Source organism: Hemiscyllium ocellatum, chromosome 19, assembly GCF_020745735.1.
Source record: "Hemiscyllium ocellatum isolate sHemOce1 chromosome 19, sHemOce1.pat.X.cur, whole genome shotgun sequence".
Lineage (NCBI taxonomy): Eukaryota > Metazoa > Chordata > Chondrichthyes > Orectolobiformes > Hemiscylliidae > Hemiscyllium > Hemiscyllium ocellatum.
Window position 1 is genome coordinate 19,877,725 of NC_083419.1, and position 21,846 is coordinate 19,899,570.

Genomic DNA, 21,846 nt, shown 5'->3' on the forward strand with positions numbered 1-21,846 from the left:
AGCTTCTCAGAACAGTGTCTTAGACCTAACCACTGTCAACTGCTTCACCAGTGACCTTCCTTACATCACAATGTCAAAAGAGATAAATTTTGCTGATATTTGAACAGCATTGGTGTTTGGGAATGATCATTTCCAATCAAAGAGAACTTAATAAACTCCCTTTGACACGCAATAACTGTGTCCTCGTCCTTCAAGATCTTGGAGATCAACTTATACCAGCTACCTAATACTTTGGCAACAACAGCAGGTCAAAGAATGGAAATCCTGTAGCAGGTAACTCATTTCATGACTCCCAAAGATTTCACCATCTCCTAGGCTCCAAGAATTGAAAGAACACTGTCTACTTTCCTAAACGAATGCAGCTTCAACAACGTTCATTAGGCCTCAGACCATCCAGAACAAAATAGCACATTTGATTGGCACTGCATGCTTAAAGATTTGCACCATGGCTACAATGTGTAAACAGATGTAATGTAAAAGTTTCTGAACGAATCCTTCATGAGTTCATGAGGTCATGAGTTCAACTTTCACACAGGTGATGGTCTCAAGGGTTGATGTTAGTACTTGATTTGGGCCAACTGAAATCCAAAAAAAGCTGTACCAATGCAAAAATACACTGAAGAATTCCAATTAATTAACAAATACTTATTTATTACCATTATAAACTATATACATTCCATTCATATTATTTATCCAACATTTATTCATTAAATTGAAAATGTTTTACTACAAATGTAAATGAGTAGAATGAAATCATTAACATCTCCATTATACACACATATTACACAATTTTCTCATGTGGCAATTGTTCTATTTTGTCAGCCTTGATGTGAAAATTCCAGAGGCATACCTAACTTGCATTGTATCATATGATTAAACTTCAAAGTTTTACTCTGTAAATTTATATTAAAAGGAAATTAGTTTTGGAACTCTACCTACAATGATGGTGACAGATACATTAATTGAAGATGCATTGAAGATTAATGTATTGGGGAGTATGTCAAGATACCAAAGATGCTACATCAACGGGTGAGAACTGTGACTGCAACATAATAAATTAATTTACAACGCAAGGGGGTGATGATGCAATGGTAATGTCAACGGACCAGTAATCCAGAGGCCAAAATCCAATGTGCTAGTGACCTCATCACAGCAGATAATGACAGCTGGAATCACTGGAATATATTAGTAGCTGGTTTAATGATAATCATGTAACCACTGTGAATTGCTATAAAAGAAACCCCATTCAATTCTTTAAGTCAGAAATCTGCAGTTTTCTTGCTCTGACCTACATGTAATGTAACTGACTCTTAATTTGAAATAGCTGAAAATGTGTTGCTGGAAAAGCGCAGCAGGTCAGGCAGCATCCAAGGAGCAGGAGAATCGACATTTCGGGCATGAGCCCTTCTTCAGGAAACTTTCCTGAAGAAGGGCTCATGCCCGAAACGTCGATTCTCCTGCTCCTTGGATGCTGCCTGACCTGCTGCGCTTTTCCAGCAACACATTTTCAGCTCTGATCTCCAGCATCTGCAGTCCTCACTTTCTCCTTCTTAATTTGAAATAGCCTAGTTGCTACAAAGTCTAAGAAAAATAAACTCAGACAGACCACCTGGCTTTGCATTGAAAGGATAACAGAATCCCAGCCCTATTGACCCTGTGAAGAAGTCCTTACTAACATTTAGCTTTGTCACAATTGGGGAAGGTGTCCAACAAACTAAGTTTAGCCACAGTCTAACATAGTCACACTCAGAATCACATCTTTCCAGAAACAACCATCACCATCCTTGACCACCAGCAAGGGGCAGCAGGGTGGCATGGTAATTAGCACTGCTGCCTCACACTGCTAGGGACACTGGTTCAATTCCAGCCTTATCTGGATGACTATCTGTATGGAGTTTTCACATTCTCCTTGTGTCAGCGTGGGATTCCTCCTGGTGATCTGGAGTGGGTTTCCTCCAGGTGCTCTGGTTTCCCTCCAGAGTCAAAGATGGGCAGGCTAGGTGGAATAGCCATGGGAAATGCAGGGTTACAGGGACAGGGAAGTGGGATAGGTCTGGGGGGGGATTGCTCTTCAGAGGGTCAGTGTGGACTTGATCGGCCACACTGTGGGATTCTATGAACAGTGATCTACTGTGTAAGGGAGAGAGTTACTTTCAACATTGGTTCTGGACCTAAGAAGTCTAAATGCACCAGGTCAAATGTAGACATGAAAACTTCCCACCGATTATCACCTACTGCCCAGCTCGCCTTCTCCTCTTGGTTGATGAATCAATTCTCCATGTTGAACAGGAGTGGGAAGAAGTGTTGAGGATGGCAAGGTCACAGAATGTAACTAGGTGAGAGGCTTCAATGCCAATCTACCAGAGTGTCTCTATATCACTATTACTGGCCAAGATATCCAAGTTCTGAAGAACATAGTCACTAGACTGGATCTGAGGCAGATGAAATAAGAGGGAAAATCCTTTTGACCTCATCTTCACTAATCTACACATTGCAGATGCATCTATCCACAATTGCAGTGGCAGCAGTGACTACTGCACAGTCCTCATGGAGACAAAGTCTCATCTCCACATTGAGGATAGCTTTCATTGTATTGTGTGGAGCTAACTGTTAAATGGAATAGAAATAGATCTAGAATTCAACACAGGACATCCATAAGCTGTTGTGAGCATCAGCAATAGCAGAATTATATTCAACCATAATCTATAACCTAATGGTCTGGCATATCCCAACCTTGATTCAATGAAGAACATAGGTAGAGATGCCAGGAGCTGAGCCAGTCATACCTAAAAATGAGGTGTCAACCATATAAAGTTACAAAACAAGGCTACTTTAGGCAAAACAGTGGAAGCAGCATGCAACAAACATTGTTAGGTAATTGCACACCCAACAGATCCCTGCAGCAAGCTTTGCAGCACTGCCATATCTAGACATGAATCATGGTGGACAACTAAACATCTAACAGGAGGCAGCTCCCCAATAATAGGGGAGCCCAGCACAATAGCATAAATGTGTCTGATATATGTGTACCCATCATCAGCCAAAAGTGCTGAGTGGATAATTCATCTCAGCCACCTAATGTGATCTCCAGCACGACTGAGGTCAGTTTTCAGCTAATTCAAGTTATTCCACATGATATGTAGAAACGTCTAAAGGCATTGGATACTGAAAAGATTGTCCACATTCCAACAATAGTTTGTAAGACTGACAGCAACACCAGCATACACCTGACAATGTAGAAAATTGCCCTGGCATTTCCAGTACACACAAAAAAGGACAAATCCGATTTGAACACTTGATGTCCTATTGATCTAGGTAATGAAGGGCTTTTGCCCGAAACGTCGATTTTACTGCTCCTCGGATGCTGCCTGAACTGCTGTGCTCTTCCAGCACCACTAATCCAGAATCCTATTGATCTGCTCTAAATCATCAAAGTGATGGAAAGGGTCATTGATAGTGTTACCAAGTGGTACTTGATCAGAAAAATTCACACATTCAGTTGGGTTCCACGAGGGCCACTCTTATTTGGCTCAAGACAATAACTTGGACAAATAGATTGAATGCCAGAGATGAGGTGACAACTAATGGACATGACACCAAGGCAAGATTTAACAAGAGTATGGCATCACGGAGCTCTATCAAAGCTGAAGTGAATGGGAATCAGGGAAAAGCCTCTCCAATTTTTTTCATACCTGGCATAAAAGAAGATAGTTCCTCATGGCAACATCCTAGGCTCAATTTTCTTCATATGTTTCATCAAAGACTTTCCCTCCAACATATGGTCAAAGTTGGGGTATTTATTGATAGCAAAATATTCAACACCATTCACAGCTCTTCAAATACTGAAGCAATGTGTTTCCATTAGCAGTTATACCTGGACAATATCAATGCTTAGACTAATAAGTGGCCAGGAACATTCACTGTGCACCATTGCCAGGCAGTGACCATCTCTAAAAAGAGAACCTAACCATTAAACCTTGACATTCAACGACATTACCATCAAAATATGCTCCAGTGTCAAAGTCCTGGGTGTTACCATTGATCAGAAACATAAATACTATAGCTTCAAGAGTAGGTTAGGAACAAGGAATTCTATAGTGAGCAACTGATCTCATCTCCCCAAAGCACTCAAGATGCTCAGCACCACCAGGACAAAACAGGCCACTTGCTTAGCATCCCATTCATCATCCTTCAATACCGATGCATAATGAGAGCAAAGATATGCAGCAGCAACTCACTCACGCTCCTTTGACAACATCTTTCTAATCTGTGGCTCTATCACCTAGAACGATAAGGGCAGTAGATATGTGAGAACAGCACCACTTGCAAATTACTCAAGCCACACATCATCCTAATTTGGATTGATAAAACTATTCCTTCAATATCATTGGGTCAAAATCTCAGAACCTTAACAATAATAGCAGCAGCTAATCACCACCTGAAGAACAATTAGAGATTGGCAATAAATGCTGGTCTTGGCAGTGCAGCCGACAGCATCTTATTGATCATTGTAGAGATTAGAAGTTGAATTTCTTGTGATGCAGTGGCAGTGTTCCTATCCCTACGTGTTATGTGTCCTAACACCTCTGAATAGGTTGATTTGAACTTTTTTAAGATTGGATGCTTTGGTATTAATTGCACTAATCAGACATTATGTTCACAGAATGATAGAATCCCTAGAGTGTGGAAGTAGGCCATTCGGCCCTTCGAGTTTACACCGACCTTCCGAAGAGGAGAAAGCGAGGACTGCAGACGCTGGAGATCAGAGTAGAGAGCGTGGTGCTGGAAAAGCACAACAGGTCAGGCAGCATCCGAGGAGCAGGAGAATCGACGTTTTGGGCATAAGCCCTTCATCAGGAATGTTGCTATGCTTTCCCAGCAACACACTCTCGACCTTCCGAAGAGCATTCCACTCTGCCCCCTACGTTCAATAACAATTAGAGTACGGGCACCCATGCTCCAAACCCATCACCCAATCATCAATCCCAACCCTTTTAACCCAAATATTATCTTCCTTTTTTTTCTTCAGTTTCCTGGTCTCCCATTTCTGCTTTGTCCATGCCCTTTCTTTCACTATTCTTGCTCTCTGTTCTCCCCTTGGTCCTTTACTGATATTTCCGCACAGATCCTACCTGACCTACCGAGTGTTCCTAGCACTTTTGGTTTTATCTCGAACTACCAGTATTCACAACATTTTGCTTATTTCCTTGCTTAGGCGACGACGACAGCAACAGCTCTGAGCGCAGCCGCAGACTAGGGGAAGACCGGTGTCTGCGCAGCTGCATGCAAGCTCGAGGAGGAGAAGGAGTGTGGACGGAGATACCACCGGTATTGCGCAGCCGCACACAGATTGGGGAGGGGCCGGAGGTGAAGAAGCCGGTACGGCGCAGCCGCACGCAGGCTCGGGATGGGGCCGGAGGTGAAGAAGCCGGTATGACGTAGCCACACGCAAGCTAGGGGTGGGTCGGAGGAGAGACAGCAGGTACTGCGCAGCCGTAGACGAAAAGGAATAAGCATTTCGGGCGGGAAGAGAAAACTAGTACCGCGCAGCCACAAAAGCGCAGGCGTAGATGGGATGAACAAGTGTTGCTAATGCGCAGCCGTAGTAGACAGACAAGAGGGACGGTGAAATGAGCAAGAAACAGCTGCTACTGCGCAGCCGCAGTGGTTTGGTGAAGGTGTTCAAGCCGAGAGGTAAATGGTGAAAACAGGTGGAGGAAAGTTGAGTTGGGGGGGTCGACAGAAAGGTACGGTGACTGAGGAGGCCGAAGGAGGAGGGAAGGTGGGGAAAAAATACCTATCGACATGTGGGTTTGAGGTGAAGGCTTATTGTTTGGCAGGTGCTAGGTGAGGAAATGGTTGTGACGTTAAATGAAACCTGATGTGTTTTTTTACCTGAGGAGTCCTGAGCAGTATCTGTGGGGCCCTGTTAGTGCAGCTCCCTCTGTCCCGCATCACCAACGGTTTTAACGACTCGACGTTCCATTATTCCCAACTTGGGTCCGTTAAAGGGAAAGTGTCAGGTTCTGATTTTTCTTATTATTATGAATGGACAGAGTTGCCGGCCGCCAACAGCTGAGCCTTGTTAATTCAGCCCTTTAAGGAGGAGGAAGGCTCTCCCTGCGAGCCCTCCCGGCCTTGTTGCAGCTGTGAAACCCGCACTGCTGCATGTCTCTGCTTAGGATGGACTCCCGTCTATAATCGTGCATCAGGTTGGGCGATCGTTTTTGTTTTTTTTTAAACACAGAAATCCCGACACTGTAGTTAATCTGAAGCTGTTCTCTGCACCCGCTATTTAAATGCTAGGGCTGGAATATAAATACGTTGATGAAAGCAGCGAATGCAGTTAATCCTGAACAGATTTGCATTTAATCGTGACAGCGTTCTGGGATTTTGCAAATCTCATCGAGTTAATTTAATTTAAGCGTCAGTTTCTTTTATTGCGTATACATATTTTATAATTAAGGCGAATTTCATATGCATTTTTAAAACAGAAGCCAGCTGCCGTAATTTTGTATGCAGTCGTCATTCTTTTGGCGAGAAATTTGTGTACTATAGTATGAAGGGTATGTAGTTGTCTTACTTTGTAGAGCTGACAAAACACGGTTGACTTTAAGTTTCCGGATCAGCTACAGCTTGTATATTGCCGAACAATTCGGGTGATCTGATCGAAAATTGCAGTCCAGTATGGGAGTTAGCTCCCATACGGTGCAGTTGTAGTTCGCTGAGTGTCCTTGAATGCCCCTACGAATCCCTGGTGGTAAGCTTTATAATAGTGTTTGGTGACAAACCATCTGACTTTCTGAATCTACTCGGTATTGTATGCTGTCGTCGTCATCCTTTATCACAATACTCCTGTAACTTTTTTTTACTTTTAATTTGTTGACCACAATGAAATATGTATGTACTCTGAATAGTGGGAGAAACCTCTTATTTCCATATGCAATAGGTATCTCCATACATGAGAAAAAAATTCTGGAAAAAAGATGTTATGGTTCAGATTAGTATGGGAATTATATTGAAGATTAGGTTTGTAAAATGGTATTTTGATTTGTTTTTTGGTGACGATAGTAATGTGATTATCACAATTTCAGAATCGTGTTTCAATTTCAATGTGCTACATTTAAAACTGAGTAGAGGTGAAATTTATTGAAGGTCAATTTGCTGTCTTTGTGAAGGGGGGTGATCTTAAAAACCAATTTGGGTAGTTGAATACTTTCAAAGCTCAATTAGACAAAAGTTTGATCTGTTAAGAGTGTAAAATTTGGGGGGCAGGTAGAAAATTGGAGTTGAGGCCATGTTCAGATCAGCTATGATCTTGTTTCATTCAGATCAAAGCATGGCATTAAAATTGTGCTGCCTAGTTCTAGAAAACCTTCTCTTAGGATCTGCCCCCAAAACGCAAAACATCATGTTTTAACAAGGTATCCTTTTACTGTTTTGAATACCAAGGAGTATGTCTTGCTAAACACATCCTTTTGATAAGTCCTTCATACCATGCTACAGCACAGTGAATCTTTTCTGAATTGATATCAATGCAAGTACAAAACTAAGTAGGAGATCAAAATTGTACAGAGTACTCTAAGGGTTCACTAATGTACAGTTGTAGTAAGACTTCATGACTTTTATACTCCAGCTTCCATTATTAGCAATAAAGGTGAGCATTCCATTTTCCTTTCCACTGGTAAAGGTACAAAGCTACCATCTTTCCAGTTGTCAGATATGTTATTGACTTAGAAATGTAAATAATATCAATTCTTCATTATAATACTTAAAATATTTTTAAAATCTCCAGTTATTCCAAATTGGCTTCATCCCATCTTGGAACAATGGGTCTGAGACATAATTAAGTTTCAGGTCTGTTACTGTTTGACAAACAAATGTCTGAAAAAGGCCAGCTGCAACTTGTGTATAAATAAAACTTCTCCCTTTTCATACAATTTTAATCAGTTGTCTTTCTTATTCAACTAGTTACTTTTTGGTTAGTAACTTAGGGTCTATTTCCGTGCTGTACATCTCTAGACTTAGACTCCAAGACTCTATGATCCAACATGTCCATGCTGACTAGATGTTATAAATTAATCTAGTCCTATTTGCCAGCACTTGGCCCATATCTCTCTAATCCCTTCCTAATCTATCCAGATGCTTTTTAAATGTTGTAATTGTACCAGCCTCCACACTTCCTCTGGCAGCTCATTCCATACACTCATCAGCCTTTGCGTGAAAAAGTTGCCCCTTAAGTCCATTTTAAATCTCGTCCCTTTCACCCTAAAACTATACCCTCTGGCTCTGTACTCCCCCAACCCAGGGAAAAGACTTTGTTTGTTTACCCTATCCATGCCCCTCATGGGTCACCCCTCAGCTTCTGATACTGCAGGGAAAACACCCCAGCCTATTCAACTCTCCCTATAGCACAAATCCTCCATCCTGGCAACATCCTTGTTAATCTTATCTCAACCCAACTGGATGCTTAAAACTTGATTTGATTTAATTAGATTACTTGCAGTGTGGAAACAGGCCCTTCGGCCCAACAAGTCCACACCAACCCGCCGAAGCGCAACCCACCCATACCCCTACATTTACCCCTTACCTAACACTACGGGCAATTAAGCATGGCCAATTCACCTGACCCGCACATCTTTGGACTGTGGGAGGAAACCGGAGCACCCGGAGGAAACCCACGCAGACACGGGGAGAACGTGCAAACTCCACACAGTCATTATATATGTAACATATTGTATATTAACATTTTATTTTCTTTGATCTCTGCTATAAATTTTGTTTCTTAGCCATTGAATTAACCCCTCTCTGAGGCAACTGTTTGTTGAATCAGAATCTTGATATCAGTGTAATATTTGTGTCATCAGCATGTCTTTGTTATCTTTAGATTTAACTATTACTGTGTTCTCCTGACCAACTTGACATATGCTTGTTGCACCATTGGCTACTTTAGCCCTATGCTTCTGGAATTTAGATCCTCAGTGCTCCGTTTTTATTTCTGCCTCCTCTTCTTTAAAATATTCCTTTCAAAACTGACATCTTTGACCAAGCGTTTCTTCATTTGCCCTCTAATAGCTCCTTTATGTGACTCAATGTCGAATTGCCTCATAAAGCTAGTTTGCAGCTGTGCCTGTTGAGGTTTAATCATTAGAGATGCTAATTAAATGTAAGTTGTTTTGATAAAACTCTTACTAGAACTAGATTGTAAATTATGTCTTGCTTCTGGTAATGGAATTGCTGTCAGATATTGTCGTTCCCTTCACCTTGTCCCTTTTAATAAACAGCTGACAACTTAAAAATTGCTAGCACTGTAGCACTCCTAACTTGAAGTGTTGTAGTTTTACTAGGTTAGCTTCAGCTATCTATTCCTAGCCATTTGCCTTTTGAATATATTTACCAGCTAGTGATTGTCTTGAGCATCTTGTACCTCGTTGAACTTGGAGATGGTTGGAAGGTGGTCGGATTGATTTCCCACTTAGTAACTGTTTCAGAAGTACCCCCATTAAATTTGTCTGTATAGTTCTGTAGAGTTTGCATCTACATACATAACGTTGCCGGCTCTTTGTCATTGTTACTTGACCTGCTGTTCTTTTTGCAACCATTTTTATTATTTTTTTGTTTTTAATTGCATATTTGTAATGGAATTCTTTGTAAGCTTGTCATGCAACAGTCTCACCTCAACTAGCTTGTAACTGTTAGCCTAAAAAAAAAGTATTTGTTGGCAGTTGTGGATTCAAGTGTGGAGACACAATTTATAATGGAATTCCAGTCATAGGACCAGAAAAGATATCGATTTTGAAATAGGAACAGGAATGCATTGACTGGTCTCCAAAACACTCAATTTCTAGTTGTTTTACCTATAGATTCCTTGCTGTTTGACTCTGTAGGTTCACCACCATGGAGAAACTGATTTTGAATACATATATTGAGACCCTAAATTCTTTAAGGTACCTCTTGTGCAGTTTTTATTTATTTTGTTTTTATATGGAAAAATCCACTTCTAAATGTATTTAACATAAGTAGTTATTTAGTCCCATTCATACCTATTTTGACTTGTGTTAGCTATAATGTGATTCTGGCCCATTAGTTTGGATGCTGTGAGAACGGAGCTGTCCCGTTATACAAGAACTGACTTGTATGTACTTCGTTCTTTTAAGGATGTGTAGATGTAACATATTTGGATTTCCAAAAGGTATTTGATAAAGTACTGTACATAAGATTATTTTAGAGCCCATGATGTTGGAGTTAACATATTAACATGGATAGAAGATTGGCTCACTAATAGAAGACAGACAGTTCTTCCAGTCCAGTTACAACAGTGGTATCTACCTGACGATGTGGAAAATTGCCCTGTACACAAAAGGCAGGACAAATCCAACTGGCCAATTACTGCCCAATCAGTCTACTCCATCATCAGTAAAGTGATGGAAGGGGTCATTGACCGTGCTGTCAAGCAGCACCCACTCAGCAACAACCTGCTCAATGATGCCCAGTTTGGATTCCGTGAGGATCACTCAGCTCCTGATCTCACTACAACTCCATCTCAAACATGGACATAAGAGCTGAATTCCAGAGGTAAGGTGAGAGTGACAGCCCTTGACATCAAGGCTGCATTTGACTGAGTGTGGCATCAAGGAGCCCTGGCAAACTGAAATCAATGGGTATTAGGGGGCAAACACTGGTTCAAGTCATACCTGACACAAAGGAAGATGATTGTGGAAGGTCAGTCATCTCTGCAGTAGTCCCTCAGGTTAGTGTCCTAGGCCCAACAATCTTCAGCTGCTTTATCCATGACCTTCCCTCTGTCATAAGGTCAGAAGTAGGAATGTTCTCTGATTGCACAGTGTTCAGCATCGTTCACGACTCTTCAGATACTGAAGCAGTCCGTAATCAAATGCAACAAGATCTGGACAATATCCAGGCTTGGGCCAACAAGTGGCAAGTAACATTCACGCCACACAAATGCCAAACAATGACCATCACCAATTAGCGATACTTTAACCACCATCCCTTAACATTCAATGGTATTACCATCACTGAATCCCTTGGTTACCATTGACCAGAAACTCAACTGAATTCACCACATAAACAGTGGCTACAAAAGCAGGTCATAGTCTAGGGATACTGCGGTGAGTCACTCATCTCCTGACATCCCAAAGTCTCTCCATGATCTACAAAACATAAGTCAGGGGTGTGATGGAATACTCCTAGCTTGCCTGGATGGGTGTAGCTCCAACAACACTCGAGAAGCTTGACACCATCCAGGACAAAGCAACCCGCATGATTGGCAACACATCTACAAACATTCAATCTCTCCACCATCAGCACTCAGCAGCAACAGCAGTGTGTACAATCTACAACATGCACTGCAGAAATTCACCAAAGATCTTTAGACAGTATCTTCCAAACCCATAACCACTTCCATCTAGAAGGACAAGGGCAGCAGGTACTTGGGAACACCACCACCTGCAAGTTCCCCTCCAAGCCACTCACCACCCTGACTTGGAAATATGTTGCCATTCCTTTACAGTTGTTGGGTCAAAATCCTGGAATTCCATCCCAACCGGCACTGGTCAACCCACAGCAAATGGACTGCAGCAATTCAAGAAGACAGCTCACCACCATCTTAAGGGTAAACAAGAATGGGCTATCGATGCTGGCCAACCAGTGACGCCCAAGAACCACAAATCTTGACCGATGGAATATATCTGGAAGAATAGAAGAGTTGAGTATTATTTAAATGGAGTAAGACTTAGGAAAGCTGCAGCACAAAAGGATTTAGGGAACCTTGCGCATGAATCTCAAAAAACAGCATTCAAGTACAGCAGGTAAGAGGAAAGGCAAATGGAATGGATTGTTGACTTTTTATGTAACAGGGAATGGAGTATAAACATTGGAGAATTTGCTTAAACAATGCAAGGCACTAGACATACCATACTGCAACATTTAGTCCCCTTACCTAAGGAATATAGATATTTTTTATAGTCAACCTGTTCGGATATTATGATACACCTCTAAAGCAAATGGGACCTGAGCGTTGGTCTCCTGGCTCAGAGGTGGTAAATGCACCATAAGATCTCAAACTGTCATTGGAGGCAGTTCAAGGAAAGTTATTCGGTTGATTCATGGTCTAATTTCCTTAGAGATTGAGTAGGTTGGGCTTGTACTCATTGGTGTTTAGAAGGATGAGAGGAGGCAATTTATTGAAACATAAGAGTGGAAATGAATTTGTGGATTATCAGATCAACCATTATCTCATTGGCATTGCAGACAATATAGACTGGCCTACTTTTGCTTCTAGTATTATGGTCCCAAAAGTTACTTAAAGCAGCTTTTATCCTGTTAGTTGCAATTCTGACGTTTATTTTCTGAATGAATAGAAACTACATTTAAAATACACACTCCTTCCTGAATATATTGTAATATTGCGATGTTTTCCATCTTAAAAAGACTACATGCATTTGTAAATGAAATGGTTTCTTTTACATTCTAAACTTGCAATTGGTAATTGAGAGTTATGCTGATGCTTTGTACTCAACTGTAAATAATTTATTTTCTGTTCTTTGTGTTTTTAAATAAATAAAGACAGCACAGAAGCTTGAGTGACAGCTGATATCTGCAAATACCCATTCAAACAGCCACCACAGTAAATTGCTGTTGGCAGCTTGTTATCAGAAGTGCATCAGCACTATCCATACCATACATTAGCCGCATGCTTGCATGGTGCACTACCTGTCACTAACAAGCTGCTAAGTGAATGGAATTCATTTTATGATCTTAAGATATTTGAATGGTCATGGGGCACGTGCAAGGCAATATGGGTACAATCTATGGTACTTAACAATCTGAAGAAATACTGACTGAACTGGTCCTCACCCTGAATAACTTCTCTTTTCAATCCTCCCACTTCCTCCAAACTAAAGGAGTTGCCATGGGCACCCACATGGGCCCCAGCTATGCCTGCCTCTTCGTAGGATATGTGGAACAGTCCATCTTCCGCAACTACACTGGCACCACCCCCCACCTTTTCCTCCGCTACATCGATGACTGTATCGGCGCTGCCTCGTGCTCCCACGAGGAGGTTGAACAGTTCATCAACTTTACTAACACCTTCCATCCCGACCTGAAACTCACCTGGACTGTCTCAGACTCCTCCCTCCCCTTCTTAGACCTTTCCATCTCTATCTCGGGCGACCGACTCAACACAGACATCTATTATAAACCGACTGACTCCCATAGCTACCTGGACTACACCTCCTCCCACCCTACCCCCTGCAAAAACGCCATCCCATATTCCCAATTCCTTCGTCTCCGCCGCATCTGCTCCCAGGAGGACCAGTTCCAACACCGCACAGCCCAGATGGCCTCCTTCTTCAAGGACCGCAGATTCCCCCCAGACGTGATTGACGATGCCCTCCACCGCATCCCCTCCACTTCCCGCTCCTCCGCCCTTGAGCCCCGCTCCTCCAACCGCCACCAAGACAGAACCCCACTGGTTCTCACCTACCACCCCACCAACCTCCGCATACAACGTATCATCCGCCGTCATTTCCGCCACCTCCAAACGGACCCCACCACCAAGGATATATTTCCCTCCCCTCCCCTATCAGCGTTCCGCAAGGACCACTCCCTTCGTGACTCCCTCGTCAGATCCACACCCCCCACCAACCCAACCTCCACCCCCGGCACCTTCCCCTGCAACCACAGGAAATGTAAAACTTGCGCCCACACCTCCACACTCACTTCCCTCCAAGGCCCCAAGGGATCCTTCCATATCCGCCACAAGTTCACCTGTACCTCCACACACATCATCTATTGCATCCGCTGCACCCGATGTGGCCTCCTCTATATTGGTGAGACAGGCCGCGTACTTGCGGAACGCTTCAGGGAACACCTCAGGGACGCCCGGACCAACCAACCCAACCACCCCGTGGCTCAACACTTTAACTCTCCCTCCCACTCCACCGAGGACATGCAGGTCCTTGGACTCCTCCACCGGCAGAACATAACAACACGACGGCTGGAGGAGGAGCGCCTCATCTTCCGCCTGGGAACCCTCCAACCACAAGATATGAATTCAGATTTCTCCAGTTTCCTCATTTCCCCTCCCCCCACCTTGTCTCAGTCGGTTCCCTCAACTCAGCACCGCCCTCCTAACCTGCAATCTTCTTCCTGACCTCTCCGCCCCCACCCCACTCCGACCTATCACCCTCACCTTGACCTCCTTCCACCTATCCCACCTCCATCGCCCCTCCCCCAAGTCCCTCCTCCCTACCTTTTATCTTAGCCTGCTTGGCTACTCTCTCTCATTCCTGATGAAGGGCTTATGCTCAAAACATCGAATTCTCTATTCCTGAGATGCTGCCTGGCCTGCTGTGCTTTGACCAGCAACACATTTTCAGCTCGAATCTGAAGAAACCTACAGGGCATGTAAAAACTAGTGCTAACATACAAACTAGGAGCAGAAATAGACAATTCAGCCCTTGGTCTGCCATTTGATAAGATTGTGACGGATCTGGTTGTGCTTTGAATTCCGCATTCTCATCTACTGCCCAGCCAGCATCTATCCATTCATCTATCTTCAAAGGCTTTGAGTGCTGGAAATAACACTAAGATTTTCCTTACCATGTCCTGCAAGGGTAACCCCTAATTTTAAAGCCATTTTTACTAGTTCTGGACTGACCCACAAGAACAAACATTCTTCCCACATCTGCCTGTCTAGACCAATCAGTGTCTTAGACATTTCAATCAAACCATTCTTCACTGTTTTAAATGCCAGTGGAATCAAGCCCATCTTGTCAAACTTATCCTCCTTGGTCATCCTTCCTTAAATAAAGAAACCAAAACTGCACGTGATATTTGAGGTGTGGTCTCATCAATGCCCTGTGAGACTAAAATAAAATATCCTTTCTTTAATGTATATTTCCTTTAAGTATTGGAAATGTTGCACCTAATTGTGGTAGCACACTGAAATCAAACTGCTATTCCTGGAGTTGTCACAAAAATTAAAGATTTTTAAAAAGGTAATGTCCTCAATTTACTTGAATTTCAGATCCAGGTTGATACCTGGCAATGTGATTGACTCTAAACGGCTCTATGGGCAATTAAGGATGGATAGTAAATGCTGAACTAGCCAGTGACACCTCAGTGACGAACTTTAGGGGTGGCACGGTGGCTCAGTGGTTAGCACTTCACAGCGCCAGGGACCCAGGTTCAACTCCTACCTCGGTCAACTATTTGTGTGGAGTTTGCACATTCCTCCCTGTCTGCGTGGGTTTACTCAGAGTGCTCCAGTTTCCTCCCGCAGTCCAAAGATGTGCAGGTCAGGTGGACTGGCCATGCTAAATTGCCCATAGTGTTAGGTGTATTAGTCAGGGGTAAGTGTAGGGGAATGGGTGTGGGTGAGTTGCTTTTCGGAGGGTCAGTGTGGACTTATTGGGTCGAAGGGCCTGTTTCCACACTGTAGGGAATCTAATCTAATCCAACCTATTAATTAAAAGTCACAGTATACAAGAACTGTTGATGGAAAGATTAAACTGCTTTTCTTCAGGCTTAAAGTAGTTCTTCAAGGAATCCTTAGTGTGGAAGGAAGCCATTTAACCCATCGAGTCTGCATTACCACCTGAAGAGCATCCGCCCAGACCCACCCTATCTCTGTAACCTTTCATTTCCCATGGCTAATCCACCTATCCTGCACATCCCTGGATACTATGGGAACTTTAACGTGGCCAGTGCACCTAATCTGCACATCTTTGGACTACGGGAGGAAACTGGAGCACTTGGGGGAAACCCACGCAGGCATGGGAAGAGTGTGCAAACAGAGGCTAGAATTGAATCTGGATCCCTGGTGCTGTGAGGCAGCAGTGCTAACCACTAAGTTACCATACCGCCCCATGGCTGCAGAGAGAGTTCTCGAGTTGGTGGAGATCTGATGGCTTCTCCCTTTCCTATTAACAGCTTCCAGCTGTTCAGCTATCTGATCACCAATCAGAGTTGTTGGCCAGCAGAAGGCTTTTGTCATTGCTCTGTGGACTAGCAAACAGTTATCAATCAGCTACTTGTTGCTGACCAAAGCTCCAACCATCGGCTCTAATTCATCTGCAAGTTGCACCTCAACTACTGCTTCAAGAAGCAGCTATGATGTTTACAGTAAATGTCAGGTTACTTGCTTTCAAACTGAGCAATAGTCCTCCAGCAATGCTTGGTTTTAAAACGTTTATTTCCCATTTCAGTTTGCAATTAAAAATACAGAAAGCAATAACCAGATGCTACCTTTACGGGTCCCATTAATGGTCTTGAATAGGTCCAGTAGACATGCTACCTTTGTGACTTAGACAACAGAATCTCTCTATCTTGGAATACTTCAGTCATTTTGTGGTCAAGTAATGCTGTACTTCCTATATTCTTCCTGCCAAGGGTGAGCCACCAGTTCAGAGGAGAGCAGGGGATTGGAGCGTTATCCCTAGTGTCCCACATTAGACTCTATCTGCAATATTTTTGCTCCTTCGCTCAACATAGATATCTTTTTAACAACACCAAATCCAACCTATCTTAGTATCATCTACAAGTTTACTCTCCTGTAAAAGTTGTAAACATTATAAAATGTTGAGGCCCCAGCACAGGCCTTGCAGGATTCCATTTGTCACATCTTGCAAATCAGATACAAGATTTGGTCCAAAGAATTGCAAATATAATTCTTGGTAACTTTTTATTTCAAATGTCCTTTACTAGTCAGAGCACTGAATGTAAGAATTGGGAAGTTATATTGTGGCTGTACAGCGCATAGGTTAGGCCACTTTTAGAATATTCTGTGGAATTCAGACCTCCTTCCTATTGGATGGATGTTGTGAAACTTGAAAGGATTCAAAGAAGATGTACAAGGATGTTGCCAGGATAGTAGAAATTGAGCTATAGGGAGAGGTTGAATAGGCTGGGGCTGTTTACGCTGCAGCATCAGAGACTGAGCGGTGACCTTGTAGAGATTGATTAAAACCATTAGGGGCATGGGTAAGGTAAAGAGACAAAGTCTTTTCCCTGGGTTGGGGGAGTCCAGAACTAGAGGGCATAGGTTTGAGGCGAGAGGGGAAAAATTTAAAAGGGACTTGGGGGCAACCTTTTCACGCCTAGGGTGGTGCATTTATGGAATGAGCTGCCAGAGGAAGTGGTGGAGGCTGGTACAATTGTGAATAGGAAGGGTTCAGAGGGATATGGGCCAAGTGCTGGCAAGTAGGACTAGATTAGGTTAGGATACCTAACTAGGATACATCTCTGACTAACTCTGAACAGCAAGCAAGCCAACCATGGGATATCAATGAATATATTATGCTAGTTTTCTACAGAAAATCATCCCTCTGTTAGTTGGTGTTAAGGGCAATTACATCAAGGCGTAATTTAGTCCAGAGTTTGAAGTTGAAAGGAAAATGTGGAAAATTGAAAGTCACACCGAACTGAGATGTTGATGAGATGCAAAAAGATTGCATTGAAGATAACAGCTGACTGCATTACTTAAAGTTTGATCTAATTTATAAAAACGAAAACCTGAATGCAACTTCTGCGATTGTCCAAAATCACAGTATGCTATACTGTTGCAAATAATATGCATTTGAGAAACTACTACTACTCTTTATCTACCTAGCTTGCTTTCTTCCACCAACCTTGCTGCTTTCTTGTCTTGGATCTGATGGCAGATTTAACTTCATCATGGATGCTGACATTGTTTTAAATTAGTTGCTATTCCAGTTGGTCCAGTTGAGTGAAAAATGAAACTTGACGCACCTCTCTCTTGCACACTTGGTGGTTAAATACTGAGGCGGAAATAGTGTGAAATATCTCCAACTGGAATTTAAACTAGTTTTCTTGAATTACAACAATTTGCGAAAGGTGCTGTTACTGAGCCGTATTTATTTTTTTATTATTATTATTGCATGCTCAGCTCTATTTGAATTAACCATGCATAGAGGTACCTGTTTCCAGTGAAAGAACAATGCCCTTTTTAATTGTTTTGAGATGTGAACCAGTTCTTGCTGTGAGATATTTGCCAACCCAAAAGATGACCAAAAAAACCATAAAGTTACATTTTATAATTCCTTCATTCCACTTTGGAGCTTTCTTGAAGTTGGGGTCTATTGCTCCCTTTATCATTTGGAATTTAGTTTTCACAGTTGTTTGGAGAAGGTTGAACTGAATGTGCAGGTAGCTGAACTTCAGAAGCAGTGGAGTGAAATTGTTCCGAAACTAGGTGGTGATGTATTCACAGATATGCTTAACTTGCAAATTCAGAAACACAGTTTCGATTAAGAAACAAAAACAGAAGTTGCTAGAAAAAGCCAGCAGGTCTGGCAGCCTCTATGAAGAGAATCATAGTTAATGTTTTGGGTCTGGTGACCCTTAGAACTCATTGTTTTGATGACCTGTTTCATAATTTATTTTATGAACATAATAAATATGCTTTCTTTTCGAATAGCACCTTTTTCTTTAATTGAATGAATGGGGCATCACTGGCCTATCCCTAATTGTGCTTGAATGATCGTGTTACAACACTGAGGCGAACTGCTCTGTTAATTCAACCAAACATCCAGAAAAGCTCACCTCTCTTCATAATCTATTAAAACGAGTGACCAATAACTCCCAAATTCTGTTTCAAGAAAATAACATCACTTTTATAGTTAGAAAATAAATTGAACATTAAACAAAAAACTATTCAAAAATTTAAGCCCCCCCCTTTGTCGTAACTGCTTACTATCTGCCTCCAACTCTATAACAATATGTTGTGCCAATGAGATACTTATTAAAATTACATAAACTTATTTTCAAAACCACACAGTCTCTGTCGTCTTCTGTGTCTTCATTCTCTGGCTATTGATCTTCCTGTGTTGTAATCTTTCTTTTTTACTGTGAGTACATAAAAAGGTACCTTTTGATTAAAGAGTGTGTTCTAATTTCTTTGAGCGCAAGATGTTATATTGGTAGTTAGTGTGTGCTCTCTATGGCAGTTGATTTTTGACCAATTTTCAAAATTTCCACATTCTTATGCCCTCCAACATTAGATTGTCTCATTGGTTCGATGTTGGCAAAACAGTAAGATCAAACTTGATTGGGGTTTAGTATCCTGGGGCATAATTTACACTGGTGAAATTAGAATTGTTGTCAAAACAGCAACCAAAACTCAGATATCCACTTCGCAGCCAAATTTTACATATTTTCAATTTTCCAGTACACTCCTGGGATTGTAGGTGCTTAAAGTGTCTCAGTTCAGAACAGCATTCTCCTGTCTTAAAGGTACAATACATACCTTCAACTTCATAGCATTTGGATCAGCAATTTCAAAGGGTTGCTAAGAATCAGCCACATCTGGAATTGCATATAGATCAGATCATCTAAGGAAAACAAATTTTATTCCCTCAACCAGATGGATTTTTACAACAATAAATGGTGATTTCATGATCATCGTTGCTGAGACTGTCTTTATAATCACATTTGTTGAAGGATCTAATAATGTCCCCAGAGCATTAGCCTGGGTCCTTGGATTACTGATCCAATGAAATTAGCACAGTGTCATTGTCTCAGTGCTATTTGATTTCTTGTGCCCTGAGTAATTTGTAAACTTGTAACAAATGTACCAAATAATACCAAAATAACTTGGTTTGAAAGCAGATCAGTAATGTGTCTGTGAATATCTATTTGTAATTCTATATCCATTGTACTTTGAGCAAAAAGATGAATTTTAATGATGGTACTGAGTCAATATAAGTACTTATCAAGATGTTTGAGAAAACATTAAGCATGAATGTTAGATTCTAATGGTCTGAATCAGAAAATTAGATTATAGCTTTGAATCAGTACTTTTACTAAAATAGCAAATCGATTTTTGTAGCTCAACCAGAATATTAATGCCTGTGGGAGAAGATCTGCCACCCACCCAACCCATAATAGGCACACACAGGCCATAGGAAAACAAACTTGGCAAACTATACCAAAAACACCCAGGATGCCTCATGACCAAGCTGACTGACAAGTGAAACCGGACAGCATTCGCAGACAAGGAATACACTTCCCAACACCCACAAACAATACCAGATCAACACAGCTGTCGCAAAGCCCTGAGGGCAGTCTCAAAAATCAGCAATACCAAAGCCTCACAAAGAACAGATCAGACAGAGAGGCACCACCAAGAACACTGCTCTCGGGACAGGAACAATGGAAGCACCTTACTCACTTACCTGCAAAGAAGACTGGAAGCTCCTGACCCATTGCGACTGTCAGGATGTTGCATTGTATCGTGGATCAGGACATTCTTCTGATAACTGTTATCATCGTTGTAACTAGATTACTCCAATTCCAAATACATTGTATCTTTCCTCGTTTTTAAGAGTCTTGTACAATAAGGTTAGTTATGAAACCTGGCTTCATCCTCAGCGCAAGGGAACAGAACGCTTGATCTACCTGTACAGACGGTCAGTTCTGTGTCCGCCACGTCGACTTCTCTCTTGGCAATATTGCTTGTACTACCAGCTTGTCAGTTTCACCCATTCTGATTTGTGTGGTCTCTGCTTTATTGGGCTAACTTCTCCAACAATGCCATCATTTAGTTGCAGGGTTAGGTTACTTGGACTGCTGAAACTCACTTTTGAAGATATGAACACTGACCCCCCCACCCCGGTAATTATTTTTGTGTGTATACAAAATGATTTCTGGACTCTTTTTTTTTAGATTAGATTAGACACAGAGTCAGATTAGATTAGACTTACAGTGTGGAAACAGGCCCTTCGGCCCAACAAGTCCACACCGACCCGCCGAAGCGCAACCCACCCATACCCCTACATTTACCCTTTACCTAACACTACGGGCAATTTAGCTTGGCCAATTCACCTGACCCGCACATCTTTGGACTGTGGGAGGAAACCGGAGTACCCGGAGGAAACCTACGCAGACACGGGGAGAGCGTGCAAACTCCACACAGTCAGTCGCCTGAGTCGGGAATTGAACCCGGGTCTACAGGCGCTGTGAGGCAGCAGTGCTAACCACTGTGCCACCCTGCCGCCCCATGTTTTGCCATGTTAATGTCCTTACCTCTGAGCCAGGCAATCTGGGTTCAAGTCCCACCTGTTTCAGACGTGTGTCTTAGCATATCTGAACAGGTTGACTAAAATATCTGTAGGCCTTTTTAGTGTAGTGGTAGTGTTCCTTATCTCTGAGCTCAGAGATCTGGTTCAAGTTCCACTGATTCAAGATGTTTGTAATAATATTTCTAAACGGGTTGATTAGAAATGTTTTTGATGCTGAAATAAATCTGGTAGGGCAATAATCTAGACCTTTTATCAAATAGCAGGACAGGCTTGAAGGGCCTACTTCTCCCAAATCCTATGTTCAGTGTGAATAGTGCAAAATAATGATTTTCGACTCTCTTAGTTGTGGTAGTTGATTAAATTGATCTAATGTAAGGATTTTCTGCCTCCCCTTTCCTGTTGCATCTTGTAGTGTACAGCTTCATTGGTTTTGGCAGCCCTATGTTCAGGTGGTTGTTCCTTGTTTAAATTGAATGTCAGTCAAATGGCCTAACAATTGAACCAACTACTGATGTCAGTATGTTGCTCCTTCGGCTGAGAAAGTTACGTAAGCTATGCAAGGGAAAGTTCTTTACATCAATTGCAGCTCACCCTGCAGAATTGAGGGAGTGAACCTTGGCACCTCAAACCCTATATATTAATATCCTACTAGGAAATCTCATTACCCACTGAGCTGTTAGTGTTTCCATTTCCCTTTCCATGTTAATTTCTAACTGAGTTGTGTATGCACTTATTTTACATCCATTACTGTTACTAAATTTCATTTCACCGTGAAATGAAG

The 21,846-nt window shown here is 42.1% G+C and overlaps 2 protein-coding genes across 7 annotated transcripts in view; both read left to right on the plus strand.

Moving 5' to 3' along the window:
• Window positions 1-5,442, plus strand: part of LOC132825046 (cathepsin E-A-like) — a 58,687-nt gene extending 53,245 nt beyond the window's left edge. The window contains exon 10 of the mRNA XM_060840052.1: window positions 5,216-5,442. Within this exon, the coding sequence (XP_060696035.1) occupies window positions 5,216-5,442 (227 nt within the window). The remainder of the gene's footprint in view (window positions 1-5,215) is intronic.
• A 123-nt stretch (window positions 5,443-5,565) lies between these two features.
• The window catches only part of rab3ip (RAB3A interacting protein (rabin3)), a 63,216-nt gene continuing 46,935 nt past the window's right edge, over window positions 5,566-21,846 (plus strand). Inside the window, exon 1 of one of the 6 annotated variants that reach the window (XM_060839283.1) lies at window positions 5,566-5,694. The gene's annotated coding sequence lies outside the window, so the exon portion shown is untranslated. Of the gene's footprint in view, window positions 5,783-5,828; window positions 5,848-5,889; window positions 6,213-21,846 lie in introns of those variants that run through there. The other 5 variants (XM_060839288.1, XM_060839284.1, XM_060839287.1 and 2 more) reach the window with 5 other exon arrangements.